Raw genomic sequence first — 17,500 nt, forward strand, 5'->3', positions numbered from 1 at the left:
ACTGACTGATTGAGACTGGTTAACTGACTGGTTAACTTACTGGTTAACTTACTGGTAACTGACTGGTTAACTGACTGATTGAGACTGGTTAACTGACTGGTTAACTGACTGGATATCTGACTGGTTAACTGACTGGATAACTGACTGGATAACTGACTGGTTAACTGACTGGTTAACTGACTGGTTAACTGACTGTTAACTGACTGGATAACTGACTGGTTAACTTACTGGTTAACTGACTGGTTAACTGACTGGTTAACTGACTGGATAACTGACTTGATATCTGACTGGTTAACTGACTGGATAACTGACTGGATAACTGACTGGTTAACTGACTGGTTAACTGACTTGATATCTGACTGGTTAACTGACTGGATAACTGACTGGATAACTGACTGGTTAACTGACTGGTTAACTTACTGGTTAACTGACTGGTTAACTGACTGGTTAACTGACTGGTAACTGACTGATTGAGACTGGTTAACTGACTGGTTAACTGACTGGTTAACTGACTGGTTAACTGACTGATTGAGACTGGTTAACTGACTGTTAACTGACTGTCTACTGACTGGTTAACTGACTGTTAACTGACTGTTAACTGACTGTCTACTGACTGTTAACTGACTGGTTAACTGACTGTTAACTGACTGTTAACTGACTGGTAACTGACTGTTAACTGACTGTCTACTGACTGGTTAACTGACTGTTAACTGACTGGTTAACTGACTGTTAACTGACTGGTTAACTGACTGTTAACTGACTGTTAACTGACTGGTAACTGACTGTTAACTGACTGTCTACTGACTGTTAACTGACTGTTAACTGACTGGTAACTGACTGTTAACTGACTGTCTACTGACTGGTTAACTGACTGGTAACTGACTGGTTAACTGACTGTCTACTGACTGGTTAACTGACTGTTAACTGACTGGTTAACTGACTGTTAACTGACTGTTAACTGACTGGTAACTGACTGTTAACTGACTGTCTACTGACTGGTTAACTGACTGGTAACTGACTGGTTAACTGACTGTTAACTTTCTGTTAACTGACTGGTTAACTGACTGTTAACTGACTGGTTAACTGACTGTTAACTGACTGTTAACTGACTGGTTAACTGACTGTTAACTGACTGTTAACTGACTGTCTACTGACTTGTTAACTGACTGGTTAACTGACTGTTAACTGACTGTTAACTGACTGGTTAACTGACTGTTAACTGACTGGTTAACTGACTGTTAACTGACTGTTAACTGACTGGTTAACTGACTGTTAACTGACTGGTTAACTGACTGTTAACTGACTGTTAACTGACTGGTTAACTGACTGTTAACTGACTGGTTAACTGACTGTCTACTGACTGGTTAACTGACTGTTAACTGACTGTCTACTGACTGGTTAACTGACTGTTAACTGACTGGTTAACTGACTGGTAACTGACTGGTTAACTGACTGTTAACTGACTGTTAACTGACTGGTTAACTGACTGTTAACTGACTGTTAACTGACTGGTAACTGACTGTTAACTGACTGTCTACTGACTGGTTAACTGACTGGTAACTGACTGTTAACTGACTGTCTACTGACTGTTACCTGACTGTTAACTGACTGTTAACTGACTGGTTAACTGACTGTTAACTGACTGTTAACTGACTGTCTACTGACTGGTTAACTGACTGTTAACTGACTGTTAACTGACTGGTTAACTGACTGTTAACTGACTGTTAACTGACTGGTTAACTGACTGTTAACTGACTGGTTAACTGACTGTTAACTGACTGGTTAACTGACTGTTAACTGACTGTCTACTGACTGGTTAACTGACTGTTAACTGACTGGTTAACTGACTGTTAACTGACTGGTTAACTGACTGGTAACTGACTGGTTAACTGACTGCTAACTGACTGTTAACTGACTGTTAACTGACTGTCTACTGACTGGTTAACTGACTGTTAACTGACTGTTAACTGACTGGTTAACTGACTGTTAACTGACTGGTTAACTGACTGTTAACTGACTGTTAACTGACTGGTTAACTGACTGTTAACTGACTGTTAACTGACTGGTTAACTGACTGTTAACTGACTGGTTAACTGACTGTTAACTGACTGTTAACTGACTGTCTACTGACTGGTTAACTGACTGGTTAACTGACTGGTTAACTGACTGTTAACTGACTGTTAACTGACTGGTTAACTGAGTATTGACTGACTGGTTAACTGACTGGTTAACTGACTGTTAACTGACTGTTAACTGACTGGTTAACTGACTGTTAACTGACTGTCTACTGACTGGTTAACTGACTGGTTAACTGACTGGTTAACTGACTGTTAACTGACTGGTTAACTGACTGGTTAACTGACTGGTTAACTGACTGGTTAACTGAGTATTGACTGACTGGTTGACTGTGAAAAACATGAAGAGTAAACAGGTTGTACCTCATTGTTGACGTCGTCGACTGGCTGGATTCCTGCGTACTAAAATAAAAAATAAATAAATTAGTAATCATTAGTAAACTGTGGAGTTTAAATTTTGTAATTTGGTAATTATCAAAGAAGTTTTTAAAAAAGCTCTTTTAGTTCGTCATTCTAATCTGAATGAATAGAGAAAGTTATGTTAAACTGCTGAGTCAGACTTTATTCTGAAATGTCGTAAACCTGCTGAGTCACATTTTTCTGACAGGTGGTAAAACTGTTGAGTCACTTTTTTTGAAAGGATGGAGATTTAAAATTAAAAGCCTGGTGTAAGACGACTTACAGCGCTCTCCTCCAGTTTCAGCTGAACTTGTCTCTCCTCAAAGTCCTGAAGAAGGGTCTCTGTCAGACCTCTGAGAGGAGGCGGGGCCTGATGGAACCCTGCAGTGGAGTGGGAGGAGACAGGGTAGGCGGAGGAAGTGGAGGGGGGAGGGGAGTAGGTCCACGGCTGAGCTGTGATGAATGGCAGACGGCTGGAGGAACGAGGAGAAGAAGAAGACCAAGAGATGTTTTTACCTGAAACAAAACAGACAGACCATGAGTGACATCACTAGTGACATCACTAGTGACATCACTAGTGACATCACAAGTGACATCACAAGTGAGAGCTTATGTCACAGAGTGTGATGTCAGCTGGATTGTAGTGTGTCTCTGTTTCACAAAAACTGCTACTGGACTTTGATGTGTGTGTATGTGTGTGTGTTTGTGTGTGTGTGTGTGTGTGTGAGAAACACACACACACACACACACACACACACACTTGTTATCATTTTTTGATTACACACACATTTGTGATACTTTATTGTCTGTAGTTTAGTTTATAAAAGTTATTTGTTTGATTAACTTGATGTTTCTTTGTTAAATAAATTCTGTTATAATTTAAAGTTGTTTGTGGATTTACTTTGTGACATCAGCTGTTTTTGTTCAGATTTCACACTTTCAACTTATTAAATGCAGATGATTAATTATTAATAATATTGGTATTTAATTAATAAAATTTGAGACTGATATTGTAATATTTGGTTGTTCTCTGATATCAGGGTGGTGCCCCGATAGGTTAGCCCCGCCCTAATGAGAGCAGAGCTAGATACTTAGAGAGGAGAGCAGCTGACACACAGTGAGGGGGGTTGAGCTGCTCTGGATTCAGGACTCTGGATTGGTACCCTGGTGTGAGGAAGATGACTGACCTGTCTTTAGAAGAGGGGAGAACTGACTGACAGCTGTCTTGGTCGCCTGTTCCACCAGAGGAGATGGATGGAAGGGCTGTAGGTCAGTTTCCTCCCTGGACTCCCTCAGCTTCTTCAGCTCCTGCTCCCTCCTCAGGGCCTCCTGGATCTCTTTCTCAATAAAATCTGGAGCTCCTTGTCCCCTGGACTGCAGGCCCGTGGACTCCAGGTTCTCCCTCCAGGACCGAGGTGTGTGTGAGGGTGTGTCATGCTGGCGGTTCAGTGATGGAGAGGAGTGGGAGGATGACGATGTTGTTCGATTCCTCGCAGAGAACAAAGAAGGCATGGAACTCGTTTTGCTGATGTCCGTGTCGTCGGGATGTCGGTGAGGACAGCAGGGAGACAGAAAGACTTCTTCAGACTTAGATGGAGGTCTTGGTTTTATGCCCTCCACCTCGTCTCGTTGATCAAACTGGCTCTTTATGTGCCCAGACTCCTGTGGAGGATTGAGGCTGTACTGACCCAGGAACCCTCCCTGCAGCTGGGGTTCTTCCTCCCTCTGGTTCTCTTTCTGGATCTCATGCCGGAACATGAAGCTGACTCGGTTCTTGTCTTTGGCTCTGAGCGACGTTTGTAGCGACTGTAAACGTTTGGTTCTGATTTGGATCAGCTCTGCTTTGCTGTCGCTTGGCTTCATACCTCGAGAGCGGCGAAGATTCTCTTCACGTTCCTGAGCTAACCGGATCTCTCTTTCAATCGGGGTCTCGTAGTCACTCGTGGACCTGTCTTTGAACATGTTATCGTCGCTGGTGTAGCCACCTCCCACCTCCAAAGACAGCTCGTCCAGACCTGTGTCCAGCTCATCGAACACACTGCTCTGCTGGCTGAGACTGTCCTCAGCCTGGTACATTGTCACCTTCCTCTGAGGGAAGCTCTCCTCTTCTTCTGTCAGTCTGAACCTCGGAGCAACCTCGCTCACCTCCACATCACATGTCAATTCTTGCTTTGGTGACGAACCTTCAGGGTTCTGACTTGTTTTCGAGAATCTGAGTGGGTTGAGAAGTGCAGTTAGTCGGTCCTGCTCAATCTTCAGGAACTGTTGTCGGGCGGCGCTGAAGTTGATCTGCTCCTTGTCAATGGTACTGGGCTCAGCAGGGCCAGGAGGATCTGGTCTAGATGTGACAGGACTGTAGCTTACACTGAATCCTTCAGTCAGTGTGTCTGCAGAGCTGCTGGGATCCACATTCAGATGATCTTTGAAGGTTGGACTTTTCTTCTGTGCTTGGCTGCGAATGATCTCCATTCGAAGCTGCCTCTCCTCTTCCTCCCGGACCACCAAGAAGCCGTTGTTTGGATCCACTTCATACTGTGACTCTCCATTACTCTCTGAGAACAGACTCTCTGGTTTCCTGCTGCTGCTGTAGGTCTGTAGTTTAAATCCTTTCTCCTCTTTCAGGATGGCCAGCTGTGTCTGCCGTTTTGGAGAGGTCATCCAGGCTTCATTCAGTTCTGCCTCAGGACTTGTTGGATCCTCCACGAAGGAGTAGAACCCACACTGAGACCCTGAGCTGCTGCAGCTGCTGGGACTGCTGGGACTGCTGGGACTGCTGGGACTGCTGGGACGCCACTCTTCACTGGTGGTACCTCCATCCTGAGACACTGCCACCGTTCGCGCCTGAACCACCACATCCCCTGACCGGTCACCCCGAGTGGAGACGACCACTGAGGACTGACTGCGTGTGATGGAGATGATGTCAGGATCTTCTGCGTCAGGGGCGGAGCTTAATGTGGGGCCTGCGATGGTGCGCAGGTCTGAAGGTTGTAGCAGCGGGGACAGAGGCTTCAGCATCCACCTCTTAGGGATGCTGTCCATGGCTGCAGGGGGCGCTGTGGGGCCGGCGGGGGGCAAAGCTTCTGTGTGAGGAAGACGCTGACCAGAGCGAGATGTTTGTAACCTCTGAGGAGTTAAAACATCTTGACGGTCATCTGCAGAGAGTCTCTGAAACAAGCAGAGGACATGCAAGTCACCATGGATACAGCAGTCAGGACTCTCCTGTTACTATGGAAACAACAGCGTCAGGTTACAGCCGGCCTGTTTAATAGTTCCTGAAGTATTCATCAGCGGAGTGCGTTATTAAAAATATGCTCATTGAACGTAATGCTGTTTGAACAGACGTTATGTTAGCATCAGTGTGTGTGTGTGTGTGTGTGTGTGTGTGTGTGTGTGTGTGTGTGTGTGTGTGTGTGTGTGTGTGTGTGTGTGTGTGTGTGTGTGTGTGTGTGAGAGAGATAAATGACCCCGTCTGCAGCCTCCGTCTGCTGTCAGCTGATAACACACACACACACACACACACTCACACTCACACACACACACACACACACACACACACACAGGTTAGGGACAGTGTTGTAGCGCCCGGTCAGAGTTAATGACTCATGTTGGATGCAGTGAGCCGTGCAGCCTGAGGGGGGCGCTCACTTATATTCTGCTGACTACATGTTTATATTGTGAACAGGTCAGTAATAAGGGTTCTAACTCTTATAATCTTTAATTAAATAAGAATAAATGTTGACCACGAGGCGGAGTCAGTGACCTCTGCTGCTCAGGTTTGACAGACGACGGCAGAGTTTAACTTCATATCAATGATTAAAGAGAATTCAACAGTTCTTTAAAGTAAATCCAGAGAAAGGATCAAATATGAAAATCATTTATAATAGAAAGAGTTTCAGCAGAGCCTTACCTCACACTACTTCCTGTCAGCAGCTCAAACCTTCAGAAATAACTCAAGAGACAAAGTTCACCTCCTATCGTCCTATCAGAGGCCCCGCCCACGCAGACACACACACACACACACACACACACACACACACACACACACACACACACACACGTGAGGACCATCCTCTGGACTTTGGACTCTCTAAACTTGCTGATGATGTTTTTCTTCTTTAATTCATATTTTACTTTCTTTCAGTGTTTGTATTTATTGATAAACTTTATTTGTAAACTTTATTTAAAACATTTATATATAAACTGTCTCTCTCCGGACACTTTGAACCTGTCAACCACATTTGTCACGATAATCAACACTGGCGCCCCCCAGTGGCGTGCCGTCCTCTGTGCACGCTGTGTGCACCGTCTTCTCTCCACCAGTTTGCTTTTTCACAGATTCAAACGTTATTTCTATTTAGTTCTGAGATCTAAAGTATGTTTCAGTGTTTCCCTCAGGGGAAAGTGCTTTGACCTGATAACTGCTCTCATATCTGGCAAACCCAGGGGCGTCCAAAACGGTCTTCAAAGCCCCGCCTACCTTCTCTGGTCCAATCAGATCCAGAGCATTCAGGAGCAGAATCTAAAGTTAGAAGGAGGACATACTGGCTGCTGCATTGTTGTCAGAGAAGCTTCAACACAGCAGGTTTCCTTCATGATCACACAGGAAGAGAGCAGCTCTCTGATTGGCTGATTGATCACACAGGAAGAGAGCAGCTCTCTGATTGGCTGACTGATCACACAGAAGAGAGCAGCTCTCTGATTGGCTGACTGATCACACAGGAAGAGAGCAGCTCTCTGATTGGCTGACTGATCACACAGAAGAGAGCAGCTCTCTGATTGGCTGACTGATCACACAGGAAGAGAGCAGCTCTCTGATTGGCTGACTGATCACACAGGAAGAGAGCAGCTCTCTGATTGGTCCTTTGAAACACACACACACACACACACACACACACACACACATTTGTTTGTCTCACCTTAGTCACGTGGTCCAGACTTTGACAGAGAACCTGCCAGGGAGGCGTGTACCTGAACATACCGTCAGGTCTGATGGTGATGTTAGTGATGATGTCAGACCTTCGGCCAGCAGGAGCCAATCACCTGTGAGGACGTTTTTTTTACTGTTAGTTTTTTTATTTTTCTGTAAACTCTTCGTTTGTGTTCTTTTCTCAGATGAAGCCAGCTGTTAATGTTACAACTTCCTGTTCCGTGCATTTTTTTCTTTTCTTAATAAACACCAACTTTATTGAAAATTTCAACATACACAAAATGACAAAACAAAACTCTTAAAAGGATGAGTAACAATAGCTAAATATACAGAACAAGTACATTCAAAACGTGAGTCAAGACTAGAAGGGATTAAATACAAATACATTAAAAGAGCAGACAACAAAACTGGAGCAATGTAAAAAGGAAAACAAACAACAAACAACAACAAGGAGGAGGAGGAGGGCCAGGAATCAAAACAAACAGAATTTAGACAAATCAGCTCTAATCTTGAAATCATTCATAAACCAGTCAAAGGAGGGTTTGATATTTCTCCACTTACAATTGATTTTAAACGTGCCAACTAGTGATTGAAAATCAAGAGCATTGACACCACCCTTATCATAGTCTTTTACAAGCTGGGACCTTTTAATGTCGTGAGTCTTGTTTCTCCATATGAACTGAAAAATCACTGAATTAGCTTTATTAATATTGTTTGAGGAAATCTACAGGGAGTGGATCAATAAGTTTAGAGACACCTTCAGCTTTAGATAAAATATCTCTGATATCCACTTGGACACATTAATGTCTTCTCTTCTTCTTAATGTTGTTCCCAGGTATTTTACTTCTGATTCCACTCTAATAGAAGAAACTTGTATATATGGGAAGTAGTTCACATGTATTTATGTTTATATATGTTTATATATGTATTGCGGCTATATCAGCCTTTGCAGGTCGTCACAAAAAAAGGGTGCCGCGAGGGACTAAACACGGGAGGAAAGGCTATGACGCGCTGTCGTTATGAATGACTCTCCATCAATTTGCTTTCAGTCATTTATTCGTCCCCACAAAAACCAGAAACAGACGAGACACTGACTGCGTAAAAAGCTAACTTGTGCGGTACAGTGCATGGCGGTCAACAGAAATTTTCCGCTCCCATGCTCACCCCCTCTATCCATCCAAGACAATCAACCAGGTGAACAGGTGAGTGCAGCCCATATAGTGTCGGCAAGCACCACAATGATTTCCGGTAAACACACCCACCACCAGAAACAATAAGATTGCAAACAACAAACAAATAGGTAAACAAACCATTAAACCCAACACACAACCAACTTACATTTATGGCTCCTACATTACGTTTATATATGTTTATGTTATGTTAATGTTATGTTTATGTTATGTTTATGTTTATGTTATGTTAATGTTTATGTTTATGTTATGTTATGTTAATGTTATGTTTATGTTATGTTTATGTTATGTTTATGTTATGTTTATGTTTTGTTTATGTTTATGTTTATGTTATGTTATGTCAATGTTATGTTTATGCTATGTTTATGTTATGTTATGTTAATGTTATGTTTATGTTATGTTTATGTTATGTTCATGTTATGTTTATGTTATGTTTATGTTATGTTATGTTAATGTTATGTTAATGTTATGTTTATGTTATGTTTATGCTTATGTTATGTTTATGTTTATGTTTATGTTATGTTATGTTATGTTTATGTTATGTTTATGTTTATGTCTATGTTATGTTATGTTAATGTTATGTTTATGTTTATGTTTACGCTGTTTCTATGTTATGTTTATGTTATGGTTATGTTATGTTATGTTTATGTTATGTTTATGTTATGTTTATGTTATGTTTATGTTATGTTATATTAATGTTATGTTAATGTTATGTTTATGCTTATGTTTTGTTTATGTTTATGTTTATGTTATGTTATGTTATGTTTATGTTATGTTTATGTTTATGTCTATGTTATGTTATGTTAATGTTATGTTTATGTTATGTTAATGTTATGTTTATGTTATGTTATGTTATGTTTATGTTATGTTTATGTTTATGTCTATGTTATGTTATGTTAATGTTATGTTTATGTTATGTTTATGTTATGTTTATGTTATGTTTATGTTATGTTATATTAATGTTATGTTAATGTTATGTTTATGTTATGTTTATGCTTATGTTATGTTTATGTTTATGTTTATGTTATGTTATGTTATGTTTATGTTATGTTTATGTCTATGATATGTTATGTTAATGTTATGTTTATGTTTATGTTTACGCTGTTTCTATGTTATGTTTATGTTATGGTTATGTTTATGTTACGTTTATGTTTATGTCTATGCTATGTTATGTTAATGTTATGTTAATGTTTATGTTTACGCTATTTTTATGTTATGTTTATGTTATGTTTATGTTTATGTTATGTTTATGTTTATGTTTATGTTATGTCATGTTTATGTTATGTTTATGTTTACGCTATGTCAATGTTATGTTTATGTTATGTTTATGTTTATGTTTACGTTATGTTAATGTTATGTTTATGTTATGCTTATGTTTGTGTTATGTTTATGTTATGTTTATGTTTATGTTATGTTTATGTTATGTTTATGTTTATGTTATGTTTATGTTATGTTATGTTTATGTTATGTTATGTATATGTTATGTTTATGTTTATGTTATGTTTATGTTTATGTTTATGTTTATGTTTACGCTATGCCTATGCTATGTCTATGTTATGTCTATGTTTATGTTATGTCTATGTTATGTTTATGTTTAAGCTATGTTTATGTTATGTTTATGTTATGTTTATATATGTTTATGTTATGTCAATGGGATGTTTATGCTATGTTTATGTTATGTTTATGTTATGTTTATGTTATGTTTATGTTTATGTTTATGTTATGTCATGTTTATGTTATGTTTATGTTTACGCTATGTCAATGTTATGTTTATGTTATGTTTATGTTTATGTTTACGTTATGTTAATGTTATGTTTATGTTATGCTTATGTTTGTGTTATGTTTATGTTATGTTTATGTTTATGTTATGTTTATGTTATGTTTATGTTTATGTTTATGTTTATGTTTACGCTATGTCTATGCTATGTCTATGGTATGTTTATGTTTATGTTATGTTCATGTTTACGCTATGTTTATGTTATGCTTATGTTATGTTTATATATGTTTATGTTATGTCAATGGGATGTTTATGCTATGTTTATGTTATGTAATGGTGTGTTTATGTTATGTTTATGTTATGTTTATGTTATGTTTATGTTATGTTTATGTTATGTTCATGTTATGTTTATGTTATGTTTATGTCATGTAATGTATGTTCATGTTATGTTTATGTTATGTTTATGCTATGTTTATGTTTATATATGTCTATATATGTTAATGGTATGTTTATGCTATGTTTATGTTACGTTTGTGTTATGTTTGCGTTATGTTCATGTTATGTTATGTTTATGGTATGTTAATGGTATGTTTACGGTATGTTTATATATGTTTATATATGTCAATGGTATGTTTATGTTATGCCTATGTTTATGTTATGTCTATGTATGTTATGTTTATGTTATGGCTATGTTAATGCTATGTTTATGTTATGCTATGTTTATGTTATGTTAATGGTATGTTTATGTTATGTCTATGTCTATGTTATGTTTATGTTATGTTTATATATGTTTATGTTTATATGTGTTTATGTTATGTTTATGTTATGTTAATGCTATGTCTATGTGTGTTTATGTTATGTTTACGGTATGTTCATGTTATGTCCATGTTATGCTATGTTTATGTTATGCTAATGGTATGTTTATGCTGTGTTTATGTTATGTTAATGTTTATATATGTTTATGTTATGTTTATGTTTATATATGTCTATGCTATGTTAATGGGATGTTTATGTTTATGTTATGTTCATGTTATGTTTATGCATGTTCATGTCATGTTTATGTTATGTTTATGTTAGGCTAATGTTATATTAATGCTATGTTTATGTATGTTTATGTTATGTTTATGTTATGTTTACGGTATGTTCATGTTATGTTCATGTTATGTTATGTTTATGTTATGCTAATGGTATGTTTATGTATGTTTATGGTATGTCTATGTTGTGTTTATATTATAATCATGTTATGTTTATGTTACGTTTATGTCTATATATGTTTATCTTATGTTAATGGGATGTTTATGTTATGTTTATGTTATGTTTATGTTATGTTCATGTTATGCTAATGTTAATGCTATGTTTATGTCATGTTTATGCTTATATATGTTTATGTTATGTTATGTTTATGTTGTGCTTATGTTATGTCAATGTTATGTTCATGTTATGTTTATGTCATGTTTATGCTTATATATGTTTATGTTATGTTTAGTTTATGGTATGTTTATGTTATGTTTGCAGTATGTTTATGTCCATACATGTTTATGTTATGTTTATGTTATGCTAATGATATGTTTACGTTTATATATGTTATATATGTCGATGGTATGTTTATGTTATGTTAATGTATGTTTACGGTATGTTTATACATGTTAATGGTTTGTTCATGTTATGTTCATGTTATGTTTATGTTATGCTATGTTTATGTTATGTTAATGGTATGTTTATGTTATGTTTATGTCTATGTTATGTTTATGTTATGCTTACGGTATGTTTAGGTATATGTATATGTTTATGTTATGCTAATGCTATGTTTATGTATGTTTATGTTATGTTTACGGTATGTTCATGTCATGTCCATGTAATGTTATGTTTATGTTATGCTAATGGTATGTTTATGCTGTGTTTATGTTATGTTAATGTTATGTTTATGTATGTTTATGGTATGTTTATGTTGTGTTTATATTATAATTATGTTAATGAGATGTTTATGTTGTTTATGTCATGTTCATGTTATGTTCATGTTTTGCTTATGTATGTTTATGTTATGTCTATGTATGTCTATGTATGTTTATGTCATGTCTATGTTATCTTTATGTATGTTTATGTTATGTTCATGTTATGCTAATGTTATGTTAATGCTATGTTTATGTATGTTTATGTTATGTTTATGTTATGTTTACGGTATGTTCATGTTATGTTCATGTTATGTTTATGCATGTTTATGCATGTTTATGTGATGTTTATGTGATGTTTATGTTATGTTTATGTTATGTTAATGTTTATGCTATGTTTATGTTATGTTTACGGTATGTTCATGCTATTTTTATGTTATGTTTATGTTATGTTAATGGTATGTTTATGTATGTTTATGTTATAATTATGTTATGTTTATGTATGTTTATGTTATAATTATGTTATGTTTATGTTATGTTTATGTTATGTTTATGTTATGTTTATGTTATGTTTATGTTATGCTATGTTTATGTTATGTTAATGGTATGTTTATGTTATGTTTATGTCTATGTTATGTTTATGTTATGCTTACGGTATGTTTAGGTATATGTATATGTTTATGTTATGCTAATGCTATGTTTATGTATGTTTATGTTATGTTTACGGTATGTTCATGTCATGTCCATGCAATGTTATGTTTATGTTATGCTAATGGTATGTTTATGCTGTGTTTATGTTATGTTAATGTTATGTTTATGTATGTTTATGGTATGTTTATGTTGTGTTTATATTATAATTATGTTAATGAGATGTTTATGTTGTTTATGTCATGTTCATGTTATGTTTATGTTTTGCTTATGTATGTTTATGTTATGTCTATGTATGTCTATGTATGTTTATGTCATGTCTATGTTATCTTTATGTATGTTTATGTTATGTTCATGTTATGCTAATGTTATGTTAATGCTATGTTTATGTATGTTTATGTTATGTTTATGTTATGTTTACGGTATGTTCATGTTATGTTCATGTTATGTTTACGCATGTTTATGTGATGTTTATGTGATGTTTATGTGATGTTTATGTTATGTTTATGTTATGTTAATGTTTATGCTATGTTTATGTTATGTTTACGGTATGTTCATGCTATTTTTATGTTATGTTTATGTTATGTTAATGTTATGTTTATGTATGTTTATGTTATAATTATGTTATGTTTATGTATGTTTATGTTATAATTATGTTATGTTTATGTTATGTTTATGTTATGTTTATGTTATGTTTATGTTATGTTCATGTTATGTTCATGTTAGGCTAATGTTATGTTAATGCTGTGTTTATGTATGTTTATGTTATGTTTACGGTATGTTCATGCTATGTCCATGTTATGTTATGTTTATGTTATGTTTGTGTTATGTCTATGTTATGTTATGTTTATGTTATGCTAATGGTATGTTTGTGTATGTTTATGCTGTCTTTATGTTACGATAATGTTATGTTTATGTATGTTTATTGTATGTTCATGTTGTGTTATGTCTATGTAAATGTTATGTTTATGTTATGTTTATGTTATGTTTATGTTATGTCTATGTCAATGTTATGTTTATGTTTATGTTATGTTTATGTTATGTTTATGTTATGTTTATGTTTATGTAAATGTTATGTCTATGTTTATGTTTATGTTATGTTTATGTTATGTTTATGTTTATGTATATGTTATGTCTATGTTTATGTTATGTTTATGTTATGTGTATGTTACGTATATGTTATGTCTATGTTGATGTTATGTTTATGTTATGTATATGTTATGTATATGTTATGTCTATGTCTATGTTATGTTTATGTTATGTTTATGTTATGTCTATGTTTATGTTATGTTTATGTTATGTATATGTTATGTCTATGTTTATGTTATGTATATGTTATGTATATGTTATGTCTATGTTTATGTTATGTATATGTTATGTCTATGTCTATGTTATGTATATGTTATGTTTATGTTATGTTTATGTTATGTATATGTTATGTCTATGTCTATGTTATGTCTATGTTTATGGTATGTTTATGTTATGTTTATGTTATGCTATGTTTATGTCATGTTATGTTTATGTTATGTTTATGTTATGTTTATGTTATGTTTATGTTATGTATATGTTATGTCTATGTTTATGTTATGTTTATGTTAAGGTTTAAGCCTGAAGCATTTAAAAAATGTGTTTTTCTTTCTTAAGTTTTGAGATATATTTACTTTAATTGCAGACTCTTTAGTTTGAAATTTAAACCTTTATGACCTCGCTGCAAAAAACTTGATTATCAAGAAGACTGTTATTAAATTTCCATATAGGGTTAAGGCTAGACTCGGTACTACACAACTTAAGCAACAGAGAAAGTAAGAGGAGACGCAGAAGTTTCACACTTCGAAACATTATTAATTAAGTTTAGAGATATTAACCAATAGTCTAATCTTGAGCACTGGCCATTATTAGCAGGATTAAACCAGGTGTATTTTAATTCCCTAGGATTTTTTAAACTCCAGTAATCATGTTTATGCTATGTTGATGTTATGTTGATGTTATGTTGATGTTATGTTGATGTTATGTTGATGTTATGTTATGTTTATGTTATGTTATGTTATGTTTAGGATTTTTTAATCTCCAGTAATCAGTCAAGTTTAACTGAGAAGTAAATTAGGGATAATTTCCTCGTGGTTGTGACATAATTCTCTACAAGGAAGACGATCTAACCAAAGATCAGGAGCTAAATTAAAATCCACCTATTATGATTTTATCGGTTGCATAAGTCACTTTCCAGTCTTCTATCAGTCTGCTCTTTTGTTCAGTGGTTTTAGGTTATAACCATACACACATATCAGAATGTCATTTATATCATTATCAATCACTACCATCAGCCAATGACCATCAGTGTCATTTCTGTGGTCAATTATATTCCCAGAACATCTGTTGAACAGAATCAGAACTCCAGCTGAATGAGATGAACCATGACTGTTGCTGTTTCCAAAATGTGAATGAGTCGCTGTCTTTTGCTCCTTACAAAAAAGAAAAGCTGCCGTACGTTTTGTAATATTTTTCAACCCCCGAGTATTTAAAGAAATAAAAGAAAACATTCACCAAGTCAAACTGTTCAAAGAAAGAATGTGCTAGAAAAAGGATGTGCAGGAACGAGCAGCTTTGTCCTCATCAACCTGCTGATTCAAAAAACCTTGTAGAGCCACACATACACTTCAAACTAGGCGGCGTGTCTCTAACCATAGAAACTAAACTTTTATCACTGATTATTTTGGATCCACCCGTTGGTTATCAATCAATCATTTCTCCTCGCTTCCTGCACAAGCGGCCACAGTTTGGTGCGAGCCTCTCAGCCTTCTGTGGACAAATCTTCCTTAAATCAGAAGTGCATCTCACTGCAGACTCTGGCTTCCCTCGAACGTCTCCAGACCTCATCCTGAACGGTTCTCATCCTGAATTGGATCATTATGGCCCTCGGTGTGTTGTTGGAGTGAGCAGGGTCGTTCTTTGTCCCCAGACGATGGACGGTGTCCACTGTGTCTCACAGACATGGGTCCCACTGGTGTGAGGATGCTGTGTGCTCTCCATCCTTCTCAGGTTCCATCTCCTCTTATATCGAGCTTGATCCTCACATGTTGTTTTCTCTTTTAACTTTGTCGATTTTTTTACTCAACATATCAATTTCTTTCTTGTTCTCGTCTATCGCCGTTTTGTTCTCTTCAATACACTTCTCAAAGTTTTTAAGCAGCACAGTCTGTTCGTCAACCTTTTTGGTTAAGACTTGGATGGCGTGCAGGATGGCGTGCAGGATGGCGTGCAGAATTGCAGCACTCACACTATCTTCTTCTTTCTTGTCAGATGCCTGTGTTGCTTTCATCTTTTTTGGGTTTGGACTTTTAATCGTGGTCAGTCATGCTAGCAGCAAAAAAACTCAACTTTTACAAAAATATACAAAAAAAAAAAAAAGTGAAATGAAGTTACACCGAAAAAGCGACAATAAAAGACTAAACTAAGACTTATTTACAGACCTCTCACTCCGCCATCTTGAATCCTTCCAAAGCCGTTATTCCTTGGTCCTGAAGAAGCGGAGGGTCACCGGTTTCTGGCGAGTCTCAGCATGTAATAAGTTAGACTGAAGCGTCTCTCTGACTTGCATGAAGCTGAAGAACAAACTGACATGAAATAACCTCGCGATGAAACACGAAGCTTCAACAAGACGTTGTTAAACGGAGGTCGTATAGACTGGTATAGTAATGACGTATTTTTGTAGGCCAACCCGAAAAAATGGCGCCGGTGGTTTTTGCATTGGATTTTGGATGATTGCAGAAAATAATCTGTGTGTCAAACACACGTTTCTGATGTTGTTTAGTTCAGCTGATAATCTTTATAGATGAACATCATTTATATGAAGTCTGAAGAGTTAATGCAGCCCAGAGGAGTAAAAAGCTAACGTTATGCTACAAGCTAGCTACAGCGCAGTCGGTTTATAATGATGTCACGACCGTTATGCTTCATCGATCTGATCAGCTGTTTTGACAAGCTAGCTAAACGTTAGCTTAATAAGTTGTTTATTAACCTCTGAAAAACATGACTAGAGGCTGTAAGGAGGATTAGGGAGAGAGTTCCCGGCGTGATGACGTTTAATGTCTCCATGACAACCACTGTAGTTTCAGTTAGCTACTCGTTAGCAACCGCCGTTTAAAGTTTGCGTAAAAACTTTCAAATTCACAAGTGTTGGTCTTAGCTAACGTAGTTTATCTCGTCTAACAAAACATCAACATCTCTTCAGCTTGTGTTAACCACAGACCTTATTTCAGTCTAAACACAAACACATTCAAAATACACATTTAGACTTTTAGAGGTCAGAACCATGGAGCTAACATGTGGCTGTAGCTCAGTTGGTAGAGTCATCGCCCCTCAATCGGAAGGTTGAGGGTTCGATCCCCAGCTCCTGCGAGCAACATGTCCGATGTGTCCTTGGGCAAGACACTTAACCCCAAATTGCTCCCCCTGCTGCGTCTGGGGCGTGTGAATGTGGCATGAATGTATAGATACTGGATGGGCCACATATCCAGCCCATCAGTGTGAATGGGTAGGTGTGATGGGTAGGTGTGATGGGTAGGTGTGAATGGGTAGGTGTGATGGGTAGGTGTGATGGGTAGGTGTGATGGGTGTGAATGGGTAGGTGTGATGGATGGGTAGGTGTGATGGGTAGG

The 17,500-nt window shown here is 36.5% G+C and overlaps 2 protein-coding genes across 8 annotated transcripts in view; one reads left to right on the forward strand and one right to left on the reverse strand.

Moving 5' to 3' along the window:
* Window positions 1–17,500, forward strand: part of plppr3b (phospholipid phosphatase related 3b) — a 35,394-nt gene that overhangs the window by 17,454 nt on the left and 440 nt on the right. The gene's annotated exons all lie outside the window — the stretch shown is intronic.
* Window positions 1–17,500, reverse strand: part of misp (mitotic spindle positioning) — a 20,624-nt gene that overhangs the window by 2,300 nt on the left and 824 nt on the right. The window contains exons 2-6 of one of the 6 annotated variants that reach the window (XM_079351457.1): window positions 16,313–16,360; window positions 7,391–7,514; window positions 3,662–5,639; window positions 2,758–2,990; window positions 2,439–2,477 (exon numbers count right to left, since the gene is read on the reverse strand). In XM_079351457.1, the coding sequence (XP_079207583.1) occupies window positions 2,439–2,477; window positions 2,758–2,990; window positions 3,662–5,639; window positions 7,391–7,450 (2,310 nt within the window). In that variant the 5' untranslated portion in view covers window positions 7,451–7,514; window positions 16,313–16,360. Of the gene's footprint in view, window positions 1–2,438; window positions 2,478–2,717; window positions 2,991–3,661; window positions 5,640–6,381; window positions 6,414–7,390; window positions 7,634–16,312; window positions 16,388–17,500 lie in introns of those variants that run through there. The other 5 variants (XM_079351456.1, XM_079351459.1, XM_079351458.1 and 2 more) reach the window with 5 other exon arrangements.

The sequence above is a fragment of the Symphodus melops genome (assembly GCF_947650265.1).
Source record: "Symphodus melops genome assembly, chromosome: 8".
NCBI lineage: Eukaryota > Metazoa > Chordata > Actinopteri > Labriformes > Labridae > Symphodus > Symphodus melops.